The sequence below is a fragment of the Thermobia domestica genome, chromosome 2 (assembly GCF_964235325.1).
Source record: "Thermobia domestica chromosome 2, izTheDome1.hap1.1, whole genome shotgun sequence".
NCBI classification, from domain to species: Eukaryota; Metazoa; Arthropoda; class Insecta; order Zygentoma; family Lepismatidae; genus Thermobia; species Thermobia domestica.
Window position 1 is genome coordinate 368,816,529 of NC_137455.1, and position 16,984 is coordinate 368,833,512.

General features: G+C 37.6%; 1 protein-coding gene across 1 annotated transcript in view; it reads left to right on the forward strand.

Moving 5' to 3' along the window:
* Nucleotides 1-16,984, forward strand: part of LOC145679616 (immunomodulatory peroxidase-like) — a 189,837-nt gene that overhangs the window by 41,810 nt on the left and 131,043 nt on the right. The window contains exons 3-4 of the mRNA XM_081750192.1: nt 8,059-8,264; nt 12,118-12,291. Of these exons, the coding sequence (XP_081606318.1) occupies nt 8,059-8,264; nt 12,118-12,291 (380 nt within the window). The remainder of the gene's footprint in view (nt 1-8,058; nt 8,265-12,117; nt 12,292-16,984) is intronic.

Genomic DNA, 16,984 nt, shown 5'->3' on the forward strand with positions numbered 1-16,984 from the left:
TCAGAAAATTATATCCTACTATTCGAAACAGCTCTCTAATGTAGCCAACTTGTCGCCATTATCACCAAATTGTTTAAAACGGCCTGTATCTCCGAAACTATTCACTTCTCTCCAAAATCCAGAGTAAACTTCTTTCTTGTTTAGATGTAAGAAACATGCATACTAATTTTGTGGGTTTCCTCCCGGAACACTGTGTTTAAAAGAGCTTTTGTTTAAAAGAAAATCCTTAAGAAGTATTACGTCTCTTATTACATTTAAACATGACAATACATATTTCAAAACACTTATCTGTAAAACTGAATACGAATTCAAAATCTGATTTTAGTATACAGGAATATAACTCTGACCACAATCATAGAGAGATAACCTTAGAATATCATAGGAATGTGGCACAGAAGTTCCTGTCCTTGGAAGCATCACATCTCTAGCGAGATCAACTAGTGTTTCATATCAAACGGTTATTCCATAACACCAGCAAAATCTTTCGAGTTTTAAGTCCCACACTAATGCCGATTAGCGTAATATCAGCAGTTCCTCAACAATTACCCAGCAGTTACTCTACAATTTCCCATGTACATTATTTAATCTGATGATTTTAACGAAAATCCCATTTAGTATTCGAAATACCTATATGGTTATATACAATATACCATAAAACATCGAAGAAACAACAGAACAATCTAGGGTTGCCAACTTTTGAAAATGGAAATACCGGGCACCTTACTGGAATACCGAAGAAACAACAGAGGAATCTAGGGTTGCCAACTTTTGAAAATGGAAATACCGGGCACGTTTCTGGAATACCGAAGACACAACGGAACAATCTAGGGTTGCCAACTTTTGAAAATGGAAATACCGAGAACCTTCCTGGAATACCAAAGAAACAACAGAGCAATCTAGGGTTGCCAGCTTTTGAAAATGGAAATACCGGGCACGTTTCTGGAATACCAAAGAAACAACAGAGGAATCTAGGGTTGCCAACTTTTGAACATGGAAATACCGGGCACGTTTCTGGAATACCGAAGACACAGCGGAACAATCTAGGGTTGCCAACTTTTGAACATGGAAATACCGGGCACCTTCCTGGAATACCGAAGAAACAACAGAGCAATCTAGGGTTGCCAACTTTTGAACATGGAAATACCGGGCACGTTTCTGGAATACCGAAGACACAACGGAACAATCTAGGGTTGCCAACTTTTGAACATGGAAATACCGGGCACCTTCCTGGAATACCGAAGAAACAACGGAACAATCTAGGGTTGCTAACTTTTGAAAATGGAAATACCAGGCACGTTTCTGGAATACCGAAGAAACAACAGAGCAATCTAGGGTTGCCAGCTTTTGAAAATGGAAATACCGGGCACCTTCCTGGAACACCGAAGAAACAACAGAGCAATCTAGGGTTGCTAACTTTTGAAAATGGAAATACCAGGCACCTTCCTCGAATACCGAAGAAACAAAAGAGCAATCTAGGGTTGCCAACTTTTGAACATGGAAATACCGGGCACGTTTCTGGAATACCGAAGACACAACGGAACAATCTAGGGTTGCCAACTTTTGAACATGGAAATACCGGGCACCTTCCTGGAATACCGAAGAACCAACAGAGCAATCTAGGGTTGCCAACTTTTGAACATGGAAATACCGGGCACGTTTCTGGAATACCGAAAACACAACGGAACAATCTAGGGTTGCCAACTTTTGAACATGGAAATACCGGGCACGTTTCTGGAATACCGAAGAAACAACGGAACAATCTAGGGTTGCTAACTTTTGAAAATGGAAATACCAGGCACGTTTCTGGAATACCGAAGAAACAACAGAGCAATCTAGGGTTGCCAGCTTTTGAAAATGGAAATACCGGGCACCTTCCTGGAACACCGAAGAAACAACAGAGCAATCTAGGGTTGCTAACTTTTGAAAATGGAAATACCAGGCACCTTCCTCGAATACCGAAGAAACAACAGAGCAATCCAGGGTTGCCAACTTTTGAACATGGAAATACCGGGCACCTTCCTGGAATACCGAAGAAACAACAGAGCAACCTAGGGTTGCCAACTTTTGAACATGGAAATACCGGGCACGTTTCTGGAATACCGAAGACACAACGGAACAATCTAGGGTTGCCAACTTTTGAACATGGAAATACCGGGCACCTTCCTGGAACACCGAAGAAACAACAGAGCAATCTAGGGTTGCTAACTTTTGAAAATGGAAATACCGGGCACGTTTCTGGAACACCGAAGACACAACGGAACAATCTAGGGTTGCCAACTTTTGAACATGGAAATACCGGGCACGTTTCTGGAATACCGAAGACACAACGGAACAATCTAGGGTTGCCAACTTTTGAACATGGAAATACCGGGCACCTTCCTGGAATACCGAAGAAACAACAGAGCAATCTAGGGTTGCCAACTTTTGAACATGGAAATACCGGGCACGTTTCTGGAATACCGAAGACACAACGGAACAATCTAGGGTTGCTAACTTTTGAACATGGAAATACCGGGCACCTTCCTGGAATACCGAAGAAACAACAGAGCAATCTAGGGTTGCCAACTTTTGAACATGGAAATACCGGGCACGTTTCTGGAATACCGAAGACACAACGGAACAATCTAGGGTTGCCAACTTTTGAACATGGAAATACCGGGCACGTTTCTGGAATACCGAAGACATAACGGAACAATCTAGGGTTGCCAACTTTTGAACATGGAAATACCGGGCACATTCCTGGAATACCGAAGAAACAACGGAACAATCTAGGGTTGCTAACTTTTGAAAATGAAAATACCAGGCACGTTTCTGGAATACCGAAGAAACAACAGAGCAATCTAGGGTTGCCAGCTTTTGAAAATGGAAATACCGGGCACCTTCCTGGAACACCGAAGAAACAACAGAGCAATCTAGGGTTGCTAACTTTTGAAAATGGAAATACCAGGCACCTTCCTCGAATACCGAAGAAACAACAGAGCAATCTAGGGTTGCCAACTTTTGAACATGGAAATACCGGGCACCTTCCTGGAATACCGAAGAAACAACAGAGTAATCTAGGGTTGCCAACTTTTGAACATGGAAATACCGGGCACGTTTCTGGAATACCGAAGACACAACGGAACAATCTAGGGTTGCCAACTTTTGAACATGGAAATACCGGGCACCTTCCTGGAACACCGAAGAAAAAACAGAGTAATCTAGGGTTGCTAACTTTTGAAAATGGAAATACCGGGCACGTTTCTGGAATACCGAAGACACAACGGAACAATCTAGGGTTGCTAACTTTTGAACATGGAAATACCGGGCACGTTTCTGGAATACCGAAGACACAACGGAACAATCTAGGGTTGCCAACTTTTGAACATGGAAATACCGGGCACCTTCCTGGAATACCGAAGAAACAACAGAGCAATCTAGGGTTGCCAACTTTTGAACATGGAAATACCGGGCACGTTTCTGGAATACCGAAGACACAACGGAACAATCTAGGGTTGCCAACTTTTGAACATGGAAATACCGGGCACCTTCCTGGAACACCGAAGAAACAACAGAGCAATCTAGGGTTGCTAACTTTTGAAAATGGAAATACCAGGCACCTTCCTCGAATACCGAAGAAACAACAGAGCAATCTAGGGTTGCCAACTTTTGAACATGGAAATACCGGGCACGTTTCTGGAATACCGAAGACACAACGGAACAATCTAGGGTTGCCAACTTTTGAACATGGAAATACCGGGCACCTTCCTGGAATACCGAAGAAACAACGGAACAATCTAGGGTTGCTAACTTTTGAAAATGGAAATACCAGGCACGTTTCTGGAATACCGAAGAAACAACAGAGCAATCTAGGGTTGCCAGCTTTTGAAAATGGAAATACCGGGCACCTTCCTGGAACACCGAAGAAACAACAGAGCAATCTAGGGTTGCTAACTTTTGAAAATGGAAATACCAGGCACCTTCCTCGAATACCGAAGAAACAACAGAGCAATCTAGGGTTGCCAACTTTTGAACATGGAAATACCGGGCACCTTCCTGGAATACCGAAGAAACAACAGAGCAATCTAGGGTTGCCAACTTTTGAACATGGAAATACCGGGCACGTTTCTGGAATACCTAAGACACAACGGAACAATCTAGGGTTGCCAACTTTTGAACATGGAAATACCGGGCACCTTCCTGGAACACCGAAGAAACAACAGAGCAATCTAGGGTTGCCAACTTTTGAAAATGGAAATACCGGGCACGTTTCTGGAATACCGAAGACACAACGGAACAATCTAGGGTTGCCAACTTTTGAACATGGAAATACCGGGCACGTTTCTGGAATACCGAAGACACAACGGAACAATCTAGGGTTGCCAACTTTTGAACATGGAAATACCGGGCACCTTCCTGGAATACCGAAGAAACAACAGAGCAATCTAGGGTTGCCAACTTTTGAACATGGAAATACCGGGCACGTTTCTGGAATACCGAAGACACAGCGGAACAATCTAGGGTTGCCAACTTTTGAACATGGAAATACCGGGCACCTTCCTGGAATACCGAAGAAACAACGGAACAATCTAGGGTTGCTAACTTTTGAAAATGGAAATACCAGGCACGTTTTTGGAATACCGAAGAAACAACAGAGCAATCTAGGGTTGCCAGCTTTTGAAAATGGAAATACCGGGCACCTTCCTGGAACACCGAAGAAACAACAGAGCAATCTAGGGTTGCTAACTTTTGAAAATGGAAATACCAGGCACCTTCCTCGAATACCGAAGAAACAACAGAGCAATCTAGGGTTGCCAACTTTTGAACATGGAAATACCGGGCACGTTTCTGGAATACTGAAGACACAACGGAACAAACTAGGGTTGCCAACTTTTGAACATGGAAATACCGGGCACCTTCCTGGAATACCGAAGAAACAACAGAGCAATCTAGGGTTGCCAACTTTTGAACATGGAAATACCGGGCACGTTTCTGGAATACCGAAGACACAACGGAACAATCTAGGGTTGCCAACTTTTGAACATGGAAATACCGGGCACCTTCCTGGAATACCGAAGAAACAACGGAACAATCTAGGGTTGCTAACTTTTGAAAATGGAAATACCAGGCACCTTCCTGGAATACCGAAGAAACAACAGAGCAATCTAGGGTTGCCAACTTTTGAACATGGAAATACCGGGCACGTTTCTGGAATACCGAAGACACAACGGAACAATCTAGGGTTGCCAACTTTTGAAAATGGAAATACCAGGCACCTTCCTGGAATACCGAAGACACAACGGAACAATCTAGGGTTGCCAACTTTTGAACATGGAAATACCGGGCACGTTTCTGGAATACCGAAGACACAACGGAACAATCTAGGGTTGCTAACTTTTGAAAATGAAAATACCAGGCACCTTCCTGGAATACCGAAGAAACAACAGAGCAATCTAGGGTTGCCAACTTTTGAACATGGAAATACCGGGCACGTTTCTGGAATACCGAAGACACAACGGAACAATCTAGGGTTGCTAACTTTTGAAAATGAAAATACCAGGCACCTTCCTGGAATACCGAAGAAACAACAGAGCAATCTAGGGTTGCCAACTTTTGAACATGGAAATACCGGGCACGTTTCTGGAATACCGAAGAAACAACAGAACAATCTAGGGTTGCCAACTTTTGAACTTGGAAATACGTATACTCCTGGAATACGTATACTCTGTATTTTTGACGAGCGATGATGTCATAACCTTAAAAAAAATCTTGAAAGTGGTCACTTCGCATGAAATGGAGCGATTCAGAGTCCGAATTTAAAAAATTCTGTTACTTTTGAAACATTTATTAAACGTACTTATTCCAGTTTTGGTTGTCAGCATGTACATTTTATAATCTACAATCAATAACACATCGTCTTTAAAACAGAAAATCAAATATAATTGTGACATGCAAAATACATACTTGAAAAATAAGTCCTACCGGCTTCACTGGGGCTGGTAATGTTTCATAATGCCTACATACTTTTACTGGGTCTGGATGCATTATTTAATTGGAAGATGTAGTTGAGGATGAAACAGTGCATAGTTGCACTCTTGAAAACGTACATTTGTTGACCTTTAGCAGTTTTCATAAGTTTTGTAAATATTTCTGCCTTCAACTCTTCAGCAAATTCCGCGCACGACAGGTAGATATCGAAGCGAATTATAAGTTATACTTTAGCCATGTTCATTCCCTTAAAAATAATTCCTCGAAAACGAACGATTCCTCTAAAAATAATCTCAATAGAACAAAGTGTAGGACTAGTAAGAGCAAAAATTACCGGACATTTAACATCCGGTTTTGAAGTCGTACCGGACACTAGAAAAGGAGATCAAAAACGTAACTGACCGATAAAATACCGGGCCTTTGGCAACCCTAAATAACCTGCATTCTACAAAAAACAAGCACGCAGGAGTTTTGCCAAGATTGGCATAACCGCATTCCCGAGTACGCGCATTGAGTCATGTATAATGCTCCGAGACGTCCCGGTATAGGAAGGACAGTCCTGGATTTACGTCATTGACATCCTAAAATTGTTCAAAATTGCAAAAGTACCAACCGCTTCTCTAAATTTATGTCGTGCGTACCAAAACATACCAGTCGTTTCTCCTTAACGATCCAGACTTTTGGCCTTATGGGTCCAGATCTGGAAACATTTAGAATAAATCTATCAATAATAATAATACTAATAATAGTAGCACGCGTGCGATATTTAAAGAAGCTTTCATTTGTTAGTCGTAGATATTCAACTAATATGAATAATTCTTTTTCTCATTCACTTTTTATATTTTAGCAAAAAAGCATATGTATAATTATTAGTAAGCCTATTACACTTCAATACTTAATGTAGATTTTTATAGCATGTCCCACCTTTTTCAGTCTGAAAGCCTAAGAGCCTAAATTATGTATCACAAAAATTATATATATATGTTGTATAACTTTTCTTAACTGCAGTAAATATACAATAATACTGTAGTATTTAGTCTAAACATATTAAATTCTATAATATGTCGGTACACATGAATTATTATGTTAAAGAATCAAGAAATACACCCTATTCGAAATCCACGGCGCAGTTGCCCCACCTTCTGGGTTGCAGATCTATAACACCTACAAACCGTTGAGTACGGAGAATTTGTAATATTATAAACGTCGTTTAATCTTTACTTTTGCATGTACCATTTTCCATCTGTGCCATCTATTAGATATACGCCCTACGAAGTGTGCTACTCAGGGAGTAATCTACCCCAACATCACCTAACACCCTCAAATTTCTTTACACATATCCCTGGATGGAAAAGGAATACTCCCTCAAATCCAATTGTATCAATCAGTATCATATAGGTTATTTATTACATCAAGTTAAAAAAAGGTTTAGCGTTTAGGACAGAAGGCAATATTCTTATTTATATATTTCACTTCAAAATACGAAGCGACCTCGTTCTCATGTACGGTTTCAAGAACTACATGACCTCATTGTTTCGGGAGGTGTTTCGATCAAAACAATTGACAAAACAGACCCGCTTTATACGTACCTACCCTCCTGGGCTCCGCGGTCGTTTCCGAGGAAAGAGATTGATGGACAGATGCAGATGACTGAAATTGGCAACAGCTTGATCATTCACCTACCTCCTCTTCAATAAGGAAAAATGTGAAAATTTAGTAATAAGCCTATACCAGATTCAGCTGGTAATTGCTACTCTGCAAGTGGTGTATTACAAAGTGTAGATTTTTTTTTAGCGGATTGAGCTCCATAAATGAAAGCTGCGAGGGAGGGGGAATATGGAGCCAATTATTCTTGGTAATAGTTGCGTAACAAAATATATTGTATTCTTTGAGTTTGTTTAAAAATGTATATCACTATTCTGAGAGAATCTCCCTTTTATTTTGTACACCCCGCTAAGTAAACATTTCTGGCGTACTTACTTCTGCTAGGGTATTGCAAGTAAATCTCAAAATTCGAACTGTTTTATGATTAAAACAGTGAGTATCTTCTGAAGTAATTTATGTTCTGTTCTTGTCTTTTGTCTACTTTAGATTAACTCTGACTCAACAAGTACTGAATTCGCTGCAGCAACACTCTCTGAAAGAAACAAACGCTTCTGATACCTGCCCATCTCCACCAGTTTGTAAATCTTCCAAATACAGAAATATAGATGGCTCGTGTAACAATTTGAAACATACCACTTGGGGCAAATCAAGGAGTACAACCATACGATTATTACCTTCACAATATTCTGATGGTACGTAATGTATGTTATGTTACTTTCTCTACCTATTTAGTCAGTTCGATATTATAAAAGTTGCAACCAAATGTGTGTAGCAGATGTTTGGTTGAATTTGAATTAACATTGCAAGTTGAAAAGGCACGTAATATCTTGGCAACGTTGTTAGAGGAAAGCTCTAAAGCTCTTGTTCAAGGGCGCCCATCAGGGGAACAAGGTGGGGCGCTCCCCCCTTTAGAGGAAATTGTACTTGGAAATATCGAAAACACAATAGGATTTTTACATTAGTTACAGCAAAATTTCAAACTATATTTGAAGCGTCGCTTATACCGCCCCCCCCCCCTTGGAAACCACAACATAAGCGACCTTGCTCTTTCTATAATTTTAATATAAAAGCTACTATAAAAACTTATTAATACAGTATATTGAGTTCCTTCATGTTATTTTAATAACAATTCAACCACAAGATTTAAGTTGAAATGTTAACGAATAAAAGAATTATTTTATATAACGCCTACTATAGAATTTAAAAGTGCAACACAAATTTGAGTAGTAGTTCCGATCCAACTTTGAAAAGTAGGTTGTGTCTTTCGGCTTTATGTCCCGAATCTGAAAAAATTGAGTTGAGTTGATTTTGAGTTTAACGTCCCGTTCAGGAGCGAGGCTATATGAGACGTGGGCCTACTGATTAACCTGAAATCCGAACTGCATGAGCTTCTGCAGGGAATCTAATCCGGGTCTCCCAAACCAAAGCCGCGTACACTAACTGCGTAGCCACGAACGAATTCAGGTCTGAAAAGAAATATTTAGAATAAATTTATCAATGATAATAATAATAATAATAATAATAATAATAATAATAATAATAATAATAATAATAATAATAATAATAATAATAATAATAAACCGTTTAGGTGCGACTAATTGCTGTCAAAAGGTTTTTCAATAACTCTTACACTTGTTAAGCATAAGGTTTTCCTTTTATGGTGATAAACGGTGAGACCGGAAATTACTAATTTGAATCTCTTCCTGAATAGAGAGTCAATGGAGAAGATGAAACCTAGCATTTAAACTCTGAATCGATTGTAAAAATCCGCATCTCAATATCTCTTACCGTTTCTGCTCTGATACCTGTTGATAGACAGACGGACTAAGCCATCCTACAAAATTTTCAACACTTGCAAGGAACCCCTTGAGTGCGATGTCGATAGTGCAATCTCTAGTAAGGCTCATTTGAAAGTATAGTGTGAACATTTATGACAGGATATATATTAGCTGCTAATGACTCAAAATGTGTATCAGGAGGGCGACAGAAAATACGTGCTTAAGAGGTGCAGAGATCAACTTTCTATGGAATTTATGTTTTACACTTCACAAAATGGACACCGCAGACATTCACAAAATGTTCGAAACAAACCATTAACTTGCACCATGAACACCGATTGAAAAATGACGCGCCACAGTGATCACAAATGTTCACACCATCAAGATCGAAGGTGAACTTCTTGGGAGTTACAAACCGTTCAGAACGTTCAGCTAGGTATCCACTCTTAAAAAATGCATATAGAGTCATATTAGTGTAACGGCTGCCAACACTTCCATCAGTTCTTATCTCCCGTTTACACTAATACGACTCTATATGCATTTTTTAAGAGTGGATACCTAACTGAACGTTCTGAATGGTTTGTAACTCGCAACAAGTTCATCTTCGATCTTGATAGTGCGAACGTTTGTGATCACTGTAGCGCGTCATTTTTCATTCGGTGTTCATGGTGCAAGTTAATGGTTTGTTTCGACCATTTCGTGAATATCCGTGTTGTCCAGTTTGTGAAGTGTAAAACATAAATCCCATACAAAGTTGATCTCTGCACCTCTTGGACACGTATTTTTTTGCCAGCCTCCTGATACACATGTTGAGTCATTAGCAGCTAATATATTTCCTGTCATAATTGTTCACACTACACTTTCCAATGAGCTTTACTAGAGATTGCACTTGGGATCTCGCACTCAAGGCGTTCTTTGTTAGACGTATCATAGTTTGGAAAACTAAAGAAACACTGAAAGACGTGTTTAATTACACACACACACACACACACACACACACACACAAATAGAAGTTATGTGAACCGGACGACAGGGTATGGATTCCATGTATTTTGAAATTCAGATTCACAGTTTGAAATACGATACTAATTTATTTAAATATTGATATACGAAAGAATAGATATACATATTACTTTACACTTCACTGTATACATATGGTGAAATCAAAATTAGGTAGGCCTAATTGGCTTGAGCGGCCAATGGTAAAGGCCATTTTAACAGCACGCCATTCCTGAAAATCAAAGAACTTCGAAAAAGAATGTCAACACCTATAAACCTTAACAAAGACATTAAATTAATTTGAATGATTACAGCATATAACCCGTATTATCCGAAGCCCGAATCTACATAGATGTTACACACAGTAAAAGGTGTTGAAGGATTTGAGGTTTTCTCTGACTCTGAATAGGACCTTATTACGACCCTGTTAACATGTATTTCCTTACTATTGTCTTGTTCAGCGAGAACAATTTCATTTGAAGTCAAACTAGCAACTTTCTTGTATCTATCTAGCGAATGTACTTGGTTTACTGTTGGCAACACTGATCAACAGTAATGACGTTAGTGAGAACAAGACAACCTTACTCATGGCATCGCCCACCTCTTCCCTTATAACTCCCCAACATAATATAGGTTTCATCGTCACTGTGTTTCAACATCCCTCTATCCAAGAATATTCTCTTACAGCAATTGGTGGCTCGATAGAAGTCTAGAATCCGCCTAATTATTTGAGGAAATCAATTCCCTGTTTTTAAATATATATATATATATATATATATATATATATATATATATATATATATATATAACGTATGGTCTACATTGTTACGATTGATTCGCTAGTTATTATTATTATTATTATTATTATTATTATTATTATTATTATTATTATTATTATTATTATTATTTTTATTATTATTATTATTATTATTATTTTACGTAGCCCTGCTAATCCCTGAACAAACCTCAAGTTTTACACCACTACGGTGCTTATCCCTAAAAAAGTAGCAAATTTGAGAAGAGTTTTTTAGAAAATCCGTGAACAACCAGTGAATGTACAAATTGAAAAATGTCATGAGACTGTCTGTGGAGTGATTGAAGCATGCTCACAATGTCAGTCATTGTCTGTATCACGCTATAAACGTTTGCCAACTTATTGGATCGAAATCCGGACGTCGACATACACAATTTTATATCCACATATAGCTCATGTAATAATAACCATGTTAGCGTGGGGGTAATTCGCTTCAGTCATATTACACTATATCCTAAGAAGGAAATTTTTTATTGTAAGCATAATTAGCAATACGGTGAGTAAAATATCATATCTTATTATCTGTTTCGCAATCTTTAACAGCAATTACTAAATTTAACAGTCCTAACTTAATGTTAAGTCGGAACTTGTATTTGAATACCTTATATTCGAATAATGTTAACAACTACTCTCTAGTTTGGAAGTATACCATACTTTCATTACATGGGAGCAGATCCTGAGGAATGAGGGAGTCTGGGCCCCTCTGAAGTTTACTAGGGGCTAAGTATTAATACTAAAGTTCTCGTTGATGTCTCACTGGATGAGAAATGCAACCACCCTCTTCGAAGTTAAGCAGAAATTGGAGTCACTGCTGTCACAAGAATACTTAAAATCGTTTGCTTCGAAGTTGTTATTTCTGGAAATGCTCTGCAGAACATATAGGCGCTATGGATAATTTCATAATATCATACATTTAAAAGTGTTAAAATAAAATCCTGTCTTTTTGTTTGTTAGGTGTGTTTAAGCCGAAAGTAGCTGTTGATGGTGGAGAACTTCCAAGTGCAAGGTTCGTTAGTGTTGAGGTGGCTTTTGAACGTGACAACCCTACAAAAGACATTACTATGTTGGCTATGCATTGGGGGCAGTTTATTGACCACGATCTGATACAATCACCGCCATTCAGAATACGTAAGTATTACGTCATTTTAACATTTTCAATTAAGTCATTTGGTTTGATTTATGTACGTTCAATGTGATCGTTCGAGTAATACTTTAGTCATTGAAAATTTTGCCTATTTGCAATAAAATAAAATAAAATAAAATAAAATAAAATAAATAAATAAATAAATAAATAAATAAAAAGGTTGCATTGACTAAAACAAATACTAAGTTATCAGTAGAATGCGTACATTTATTTAAGATCAATTGTTACTCTAGGTCACGAATCATTTGAAGTAACTCGGAGAGTAGCTTGAAAACTATGATCGAAATAAATTAGGATTATGAAACAACTTATTGAATTTTACAACGACATTCAACACGCTTTGTGCATCCTTACTTAAAGTTTATTTATAATTGTTTAAAAACAAATTCAGTCTTAACTGAGATGGCAAAGGGACGTCCAGACGTCAGTCCTAAGATTGTTTTCAGTGATCATTCTGTGGATAACTTTTTAAAAATACATCTTTCTGGTGTCTTTCTGAATACTGGATTTTCTGTAGGGTTTCTTTGGAACGTGTTTCCGCTCTTTGTGATGCAATCAAAAGACAACTTTTGGGCATCCAAACATCGTCGCGCAACAGGTGGATTATTTTAAATATATTCATTATCCTTAAAGTTTCTAGTGTGATAGACAAGTATCATTGAAATACAAAAAAAAAAAAAAAATACGTGGATATTTCTATTATCTTTAAACCTTCTACTGTGACAAACACATCGCATCGAAATCTAAAGAAGATTCCGTGGATATTTCTATTATCATTAACATTTATATCGTGAAGGCACATCCCATTGATATGCAAGCAAATCTCGTGAATATTTTCATTATCCATAACATTTGTACTGTGACAGATATTTCCGTTGAAATTCAAAGAAAATACAGTTAATATTCATTATCCTTAAAGTTACTACTACGACAGGTACATCTCAGATTATCTTCCGTGGATATTTCGATAAAGCATTTACTGTGACAGACACATCTCATTGAAATCCAAGAGAAATTCCGTTGATATTTCCATTAAACTTAACGTTTGTACTAAAGACAGGCACATCCATTGAAATCCAAGAGAAATCACATGGATATTTCCATCACCCTTAACGTTTGTACTAAAGAGAGGCACATTCATTAAAACCCAAAATAAATCACATGGATATTTCCATTATCCCTACGTTTTTACTAAAGACAGGCACATCCATTGAAACCCAAATAAATCACATGAATATTTCCATTACTCTTCACGTTTGTCCTCAGACAGGTACATCTATTTAAACCCAGAAGAAATCACATGGATATTTCCATCACCCTTAACGTTTGTACTAAAGACAGGCACATCCATTGAAACCCATCAGAAATCGCATAGATATTTCCATTATACCTAACGTTTGTACTAAAGACATGCACATCCATTGAAACCCAAAAGAAATCACATGGATATTTCCATTACTCTTCACGTTTGTACTAAATACATTTATATCCATTGAAACCCAAGAGAAATCACATGGATATTTCCATTACTCTTAACGTTTGTCCTAAGACTGGCACATCCATTGAAACCCAAGAGAAATCGCGTGGATATTTTCATTATCATTAACGTTTGTCTTAAGACAGGCACATCCATTGAAACCCATCAGAAATCACATGGATATTTCCATTCTCTTTAACGTTTGTCCTAAGACAGGCACATGCATTGAAACCCATGAGAAATCACATGGATATTTCCATTACCCTTAACGTTTGTCCTAAGACAGGCACATCCATTGAAATCCAAGAGAAATTACCATGGATATTTCCATTATCCTTAACGTTTGTCCTCAAACAGGTACATCCATTGAAACCCATGAGAAATCACATGGATATTTCCATTCCCTTTAACGTTTGTCCTAAGACAGGCACATCCATTGAAACCCAAGAGAAATCACATGGATATTTCCATTACCCTTAACGTTTGTCCTCAAACAGGTACATCCATTGAAACCCAAGAGAAATCACATGGATATTTTCATTACCCTTAACGTTTGTCTTAAGACAGGCACATCCATTGAAACCCATCAGAAATCACATGGATATTTCCATTACCCTTAACGTTTGTCCTAAGACAGACACATCCATTGAAACCCAAGAGAAATCACATGGATATTTCATTACCCTTAACGTTTGTCTTAAGACAGGCACATCCATTGAAACCCTGAGAAATCATATGGATACTTCCATTACCCTTAACGTTTGTCCTAAGACAGACACATCCATTAAAACCCAAGAGAAATCACATGTATATTCTCATCATCCTACAAAGTTTCTTCTGTGCCAAACACGTCCCCTTAAAATCCAAAGGAAATACCGTCAATATAATCACTATCCTTAAAGTGTTTACTGGATAGGCACGTGCTATTGAAAATCCAAGGGAAATTCTGTGGGTACGTCAGTTATTCTTACATTTTTCTACAATAACAAGAACATTCCATTGAAAACCAAAGGTTCGTGAATAATTGCTTTTGCTAGCTTTCTTGATCAGATTTCGCTTCGTCCTTCTTTCGGGTTTCTCCTAAATTATCCTCCAATGCTGGGTGAGCCGTAATACTGACTCTTTACTCTTTCACAGTAGTTGTCCATGTAAGTGATGAACAGACTCGGTATTAGTTCATTTCTGTAATCTTCCGGTATCTTGATAAGTTCATTAGCACACACGTTTCGTTAACTTGCACATCCCTTCCTTGTACTTACTATTTCCTGTTTGAAATGTATATGTCCTGTTAATAATGATAAATTGGGCCGCCATTTTAGCAGATGTTAGATATATCTCTAGAAAGGCTAAAAAGCAAAATTTAACGTAAATTAAAAATTAATATTCATTATTCATGGACAACAGCAATTTGACTTAGAAACCTGTCAAAATTATAGATCACATGTATTCCACGTTCATTTTTGAACACTTCATTTTGGAAGTTCAGACACGTGTTGTCTTTACTAATAAAAAGTACAGAATTTCCAATAATTGGAAATACACAGAATTCATATGAAATATCTTTCAAAATGTAAAGAAATTTTCTATAAGTTTTATACACAGCTAATTTTATATGACGTTTTTAATAGAAAAGTAAATTAAAAAGGAGACGTGAATTAATTCAAAATTTTCTTCATAGCTATTGATCTAATATAAAGGGTGTCCAACATACAATGCAACCCGGAGTTTGGGATAGTAGAACTTCTGAACCTGAAGCTATAAGCAAATAATGGTTATACAAAAATGAAGCTTTGTTGTTGCACATATTTTTCAAGTAGGAACCAACGGTTGAAAGTCACTAGAAAACAACCTGTGTTGCCAGATGTAACCGAAAGTGTAAATTATATTTTTGTTTTCAAATTGACACATAACTCGTACGTATGTATGTTCTGTCGTTAATTTTCAGTTTGTATAGTTGGAGTAGCTAGGAAACTTTGAAATAAAAAGAATCATTTCCACCGACAACTAATCGGATAAGGCCTCTGTAAGGGGTAACTAGAGAAATCGTAGTTTTCATAACTTAACACTCTGAATTGGCAATCTTGCTGATGTTTCAGTGCATCAAAAGGTGTGTTAAGAATCTGTCTACATTATGCAATTCTTGAAAACAATGAAAAAGAAACTTTGAAATCATCATGATAAAACTTTTACTTATATGCACTCGGCAACTCTGCTATTAATTTCTATGGGACTACTTAAAGCAAGAGGTATACAAGGACATCTCGAACTATTCAAGACCTGGAAACGAACATTCGCAGTACCATTGAGAATATTAACACTTCTTATCTTCGTAAAGTTGCTGCCAACCTGCTGAAACACGTGAACCATTGTTTGAATCAAAACAGGTGGACTTCAGCATCTGCTGTAGAGCTGGTAACTCTTTTCTGATAGTAGCGGTGTTGCCGGATGCATGTAAGTAAACGTTTTATCATGATAATTTCATAGTTTCTTTTTCATTGTTTTGAGGAATTGCATAATGTGGACAGATACCTAACATACCTTATGATGCACTGAAACATCACCAGAGTTGCCAATTCGGAGTGTTCATTTCTGAAAACTACGATTTCCCCAATTCCCCCTTACAATGGCCTCATTCGATTAGTTATCGGTGGAAATGGAAAATTCTTTTTCTGCTACGTAATTTTGCAGCTACTCCAACTAAACAAACTGAAAATTAACTTCAGAAGATACATACGTATGAGTTATGAGTCAATTTACACGTCTTGCAAAAAAAAAATGATTTAACGTTCGGTTACATTTGGCAACACTGAATGGTTCCTAGTGTACTTCAATTGTTGCTTCCTAGTTTAAAAATATATGCATGACCAAAGCTTCGTTTTGACATAACCATTATTTGTGTATCGCTTCACATTCAAATGTTCTAGTATCCCAAACTCCGGGTTGCATTGCATATTGGACATCCTGTATTTTCAATATTTCTGTAATATATCTGTAATATGTATTTCTGTAATGTTTATGTAATGGATCTGTATTTTCTAATAGAAATAAATTTCACATACAATATTTTTGCAAGATGGTTCTTAAGAGAGAGAGTCACACAGTGGCTCGCTGATATCCGAACGAGACTATTGTGTTTGCATTTGATATGTTATAACTAGACGAATCCCAAACGTATACTTGCCACCGGGCGGAATATAGTG